This window comes from Lipotes vexillifer, unplaced genomic scaffold, assembly GCF_000442215.2.
Source record: "Lipotes vexillifer unplaced genomic scaffold, Lipotes_vexillifer_v1.1 scaffold621, whole genome shotgun sequence".
NCBI lineage: Eukaryota > Metazoa > Chordata > Mammalia > Artiodactyla > Lipotidae > Lipotes > Lipotes vexillifer.
In genome coordinates, this window is record NW_006792411.1 from 1,810,511 (window position 1) to 1,815,763 (window position 5,253).

The 5,253-nt window shown below is 53.8% G+C and overlaps 1 protein-coding gene across 1 annotated transcript; it reads right to left on the reverse strand.

Annotated features, from left to right (window-relative positions):
• Positions 1–224: 224 nt before the first annotated feature.
• DUSP1 (dual specificity phosphatase 1) lies at positions 225–3,317 on the reverse strand. The gene is made up of 4 exons (XM_007465540.1): positions 2,712–3,317; positions 2,302–2,447; positions 1,715–1,934; positions 225–1,290 (listed from the first exon to the last, which is right to left on the reverse strand). Exons 1-4 carry the CDS (start codon positions 3,076–3,078, stop codon positions 920–922), a joined length of 1,104 nt encoding a protein of 367 aa, XP_007465602.1. The 5' UTR covers positions 3,079–3,317; the 3' UTR covers positions 225–919.
• Between the last annotated feature and the right edge of the window lie 1,936 nt (positions 3,318–5,253).

Below are 5,253 nucleotides of genomic sequence, written 5' to 3' on the forward strand. Positions count from 1 at the left end.
ATCCAATACCAAGAGCTCAGCTCCAGCACCTATGTTTTATTGTTGTTCTTTTATGATTGATCACACTTCTCTACCATCTTTGCAACCCAGCCATCTTGTGGGACTGAGGGGCCACCAAAGAGTATGGGATCAGATGCCAACACACATTCTGGAGGACCTTGTTCTCCCCTGTTTCAGTGATGGGAGAGGGATCAGTGGGGCTGCCCAAGAAATGAAGCATCAAGTTTTCAATAGAAATGCCATAATTTATTCTGTTGTATAAAAAAGTCATCCTTACGTAACAAAATGTCTTCTTAGAAGAAGAAATATATTATTTCAGGTCATAAATAATCAGCAAACATACAACTGTTGGCAACTTAAAAACGAAACAAAACAAAACAAAACCAACACTGGTGCCTTCCATCAGTGCTGAAAACAAACCTGCTTAGGCTATATTTACAGGATATTACAGTACTCACAACAGAAAATTGAGGTATTTGGTCCTTCTAGGAGTAGACACTGACATTTGTGAAGGTGGACCACCTACACAAAAATAAATAAAATAAGGTATATTCTCATACGTATATGTGTCATCAGGAATGGTAATACTGGTAGGTATGTCAAGCATGAAAGTGTCTTCAGAAAACAGGGACGAGCAAAAAGAAATCAACTCACACACTGAGTCCTCTCTCTTCGGCCCCATTTTGTCAGAGGGACTTTATGTACCCACTGTATGTTGGTCCCGAAACCTGCTGAGTTCAGCAAACGTCTTGGTGCTAAGTCATCACTACGACCACTCAGGAACCCAGTGGAACTCGGGTGAAATTAAATAAATAAGGACCAGCCCTCACAAGCTCCCTTCCCTGGAGTTACTGCATTTCCCCTTCCAAGAAGGAGCCTGGAGTCCTGCTGGGTTGTGAGGATCACCTCCTGTGGCCTTTCAGCAGCTGGGAGAAGTTGTAATGGGGCTCTGAAGGTAGCTCAATGCACTGTTCGTGGGGTGGACGGGGATGGAGACCGGGAAGTTGAAGACGGTGGTGGTGGAAGTGCCACAGTCGAGCACAGCCATGGCGGGACTCCCCGCCTCTGCCGAGCAGTGCGGGGCCAGGACCTGGGACTCAAACTGCAGCAGCTGGCCCATGAAGCTGAAGTTGGGGGAGATGATGCTCCTCCTCTGCTTCACAAACTCAAAGGCCTCATCCAGCTTGACCCGATTAGTCCTCATGAGGTAAGCGAGGCAGATGGTGGCTGATCGGGAAATGCCCGCCTGGCAGTGGACAAACACCCTTCCACCAGCGTTCTTGATGGAATCTGGAAAACAAAGGGCAGCTGGTTACTTGGGAGCCCAGGAGAACCACCCCAACCCTAGGAATAGGGTGTCTAAGAAATGTCATGTGTGTCCTGTCCAGAGATGGTCAATATCGCCTCATGCCATCACACAGACACTGTTTGTGGAGGTGGTGTGGAAAACAACAGCAGGGCATTTAAACCCAGACCAGGCATCACCACTAAGCAGATTGCTATTGCACAAATCAACATTCTGAGATTCAGTTTGCTCACCTATAAAATGGGACATCGCATCTATATTTCTCAGAGATGCTACCCACACCAGACTGACATTAGTGTCTAGAGGAAAGCTTAAAAGTATGCCACTCAAGTTCTTGCCATAGAGTTTAAGCTCAGTGACTAAAACGGAAGGAGTGAGGCAGAAGTCCCAGGCATTTGTTCCATTTACCTATGAAATCAATTGCCTCGTTGAACCAGGAGCTGATGTCCGCCTTGTGGCTGTCCTCCACAGGGATGCTCTTGTACTGGTAGTGACCCTCAAAATGGTTGGGACAGTTGGCTGAGACGTTGATCAAGGCAGTGATGCCCAAGGCATCCAGCATGTCCTTGCGAGAAGCATGATAGGCACTGCCCAGGTACAAAAAAGGCAGGATCTCCACTGGGCCACCCTGAAATCCAGAAATATCCAACACTTGTCAAGCTTTATTCAATGCCAATGCTGGTGCCCACACCCACAAAAACTCCCTGCTGGAAAAGTCAGTTTCAACACTGGGTGAACTTTGCAGCACTGCTGTTAGAGTATAAATAAATAGGGGACTAAACCCATTTGCCTAGGCAGGGCCAACAAGTTCATTTCTGTAGTGCCAACAATTAGAGACCCAGCTCCACATACCACTTAACCATGGGATAAATAATATCCCCGTGTCCCCTGTTATAAATAAAGCTGCATGTCGCTTTCTATATTCTCACTAGCACTGCTCTTCCACCTTTGCCAGCTGTTCCTTCTCCCCTCGGGCACGGCTCCTCCCTACTAACCTGGTCGTAGAGTGGGGTGCTGCAGGAACTGCACCCGGATTCGGCGCTGTCGGGGACGCTAGTACTCAGGGGAAGGCTGAGCCCCATGGGGGTCGACTGTTTGCTGCACAGCTCCGGGCAGGAAGCAGAAAAAGCTTCATATCCTCCTGGGAATAAAAAGAGACATATTTTTTTTCTGTTAGTACCGCCGAGACAGGGCACCTTCATACAACTCCCCCATCCACTAGGGCTGTAAGTTTACCCCGGGGAGGCCCAGGCGAGTCTTTGTTCCTAGTGCCAAGTTCCCACAATGCGACAAAGTGTCCAAGCCCTCCAGGTGGGGCAGCCCCCCAGGAGCTGAGGGCCAGGGGTCCCCGGGCAAGGCGGCAGGGGGGCGTGCGACCCGCCCCTGAGCACCCCCGACGGCGTACCTTTGAGCAAGAAGATTTGCGCACCGCGCGCCTCGCGGCAGAGCGCTCCGGCGGCCAGAGCCAGGGTGCCGTCGCGCTTGGCGCAGTCCAGGGCGGCGCTGCGCTCGTCCAGCAGCACCACGGCGTGGTAGGCGCCGGCCAGCAGGCGGCCGCGCAGCTCGGCATTGGGCACGATGTGCTCCAGGCCCATGGCGCCCTTGGCCCGGCGCCGCACAATGGTGCTGAAGCGCACGTTGACCGAGCCGACGATGTGGCCAGCGTTGAAAGCGAAGAAGGAACGACAGTCCAACAGCAAGCACTGCGCCGCGCGCTCCCGCAGCAGCGTCCGCAGGCCTCCGGCGTCCAGGGAGCCCACTTCCATGACCATGGCCGGCCCCAGCGCCCCCAGCGTGCAAGTCCTCCTGTGCACTTTGTCCTGGGAAGCCAAAAGTAGAGCGACGGCTTTCGAGGAAAAGCCCGACCCTGGTTTTCTTTGCGCCAAACCCCAAACTGCCTTTGGACTGAGCGAGGAGTCGTCGTGCGGGACTCTAGACCGCCTCGGTTTCTTTGCTGCTCTCCCGACTGCCCCTCCGGCCCGCCTAGTCCTTACAGCCCCGACGTCCTTCACAGTGAGCCTGACCCGGGTGAACGCGTTTATATGTGGCCTCTCGGCAGGCAGGCGAGGCGGGGAGGGGCGGGTCTCGCGCGCTCAGGGGGAGGGGCTTTGTTTGTTTGAATAGCGATCACGTGACCGGTGCGGTGACGTCACCCGCCCCGCCGGGCTTGGCGCCGGAGGAGCCAAAGGCAAAGACGTCATCGGCCTCCGAGTGGGGTCCGCTGGCTGCGCTCTGGCTCCGGCTCAGGCCCCCGCCAGGCCATCCGGCCTGCGCCTGGCGCGTCCCCGGGGACCTGGCCCGCGCCGCTCTCCGGGCCCAGCGGGGAGAGGAGGGGACGGGCACTCTACCAGGCGAGGACTGACCTCCCGGGTGCGAACGGCAGGGAGATCCGGCCGTTTGCCACTGGCCTCCGCCTCCCCTCCCCCTCCACCGTGCCGCTTCCCAGCGCCCCCTCCGCCGCCCACCGGAGCGGAAAGGGGTTTCCTTTGTTTTTGCGTACACGTGGGCCCCTTTCGCCCATTGCCTCGTCCCCAATTGGCGAGGAAACAGGTTTCCAAGGAGAAGCGATTTACTTGCCCAGTATCACGCTGCTGGGGGTGGGGCAACAGCGAGGAGCCTGAAATGAGGGTTGAAGACAAATCCATCCCAGAACTACCGAGCTGAGTTGGGGTGGAGGTGTTCGGGGAAATATTCTCCTGTTCCCCAAACTTTCCTGTTACTTAAAATGTACATTTAACGAGTAAAACGCCTTCCAATCGAATACCAAGCGGAAGAATCTCATTCCTAGTCGTGTAGTCCCTAGACGATTGTGAGCCAATGGAGGGCAAGTCAGGGGGCTGAAATCAGGGTGAGGGGTCGCAAGGTGCGGTTGTGGATTGCGGGGTTCGGGGTTTAGGGAGGCGACCCCCATCGCGGCTCGACAGCGCCCCACCAGGGGCCGCCAGACACGTTTCTAGCCACATTTGCCTAAGACTGAGCGACTCCATTTCTTTACGCCCCAAATATGTACTGATTGAGCGCCTACTAAGCGCTGGGCTCGGGCGCTGCAAAGGGGAACAGGGGCCGGGCGCAGCCCCCACGCTCTGCTGCTCACCATCAATATGGGCCGAACTCGAAATCCAATCCTACAGCGCTTTAAGAGGATTTCCAGGACCTGGACAAACGTTTGGGAAAACCCCCCGCGGTCACCCTCGTCCTGAGCTCTAGTGACGCCCCCCTGGGCGGCGGAACCCCTCTGCAGCAGCACCAACAGTGCTAGGTACACAAATATAAATATTGCACCACCGTGCTGGGGTGCCGAATCAGGAACATCCTGTGGTTTCTTAGCCTCTCCTCCGGGGGAGGGGGGCGTTTCACTGCCACCCTGGGTGGTTGGTCTGTGGATTGTATCACCAGAGGCAACTTCTGCATTTGCCTCGCTTAGCTTCGGTGTTCTCACATGCTCAAACTTTCTGCCTAAATTCTAGAAAAGTAAAAGGCTAAGTGCTTTTTTCTTGTAAAGGGCGTTTTCTACCTTCAGATGAACATTGGCTGAGGGCAGCAAAGAGGTCCTCAGATAATGGCAACGCCCTCCCTGTATCTTTTTTAAGAAAGAAAAAACTTCTTTGTTTATACCTACTTATTCATCTGAGGAGCTCAACATATTTTATGCGTTGAATCATAAAATGTTACAGCTGCTGACTTTTCACAGCATGCGAACTTGATCCAAGTTTTGTTTTTTTTTCCAAGAGCGGTTTTATACAAATATTACAGTGTTAAGTGACACAGTCTGGACCTAAAGTCAGGTGTCTGCTGAGCTCTGTGGGGTTTTCCTCTCTATCCCTATTTGGAAAGAGCAGAGCTTGAACCCCACGCTGTCATTTTGTTGCTGGGTGATCCCAGGTGAATCTTTTCCCCCACTGAGCCTCTAAGCTCGCATCTGTACAATGGGTTTACAACTGTCCACT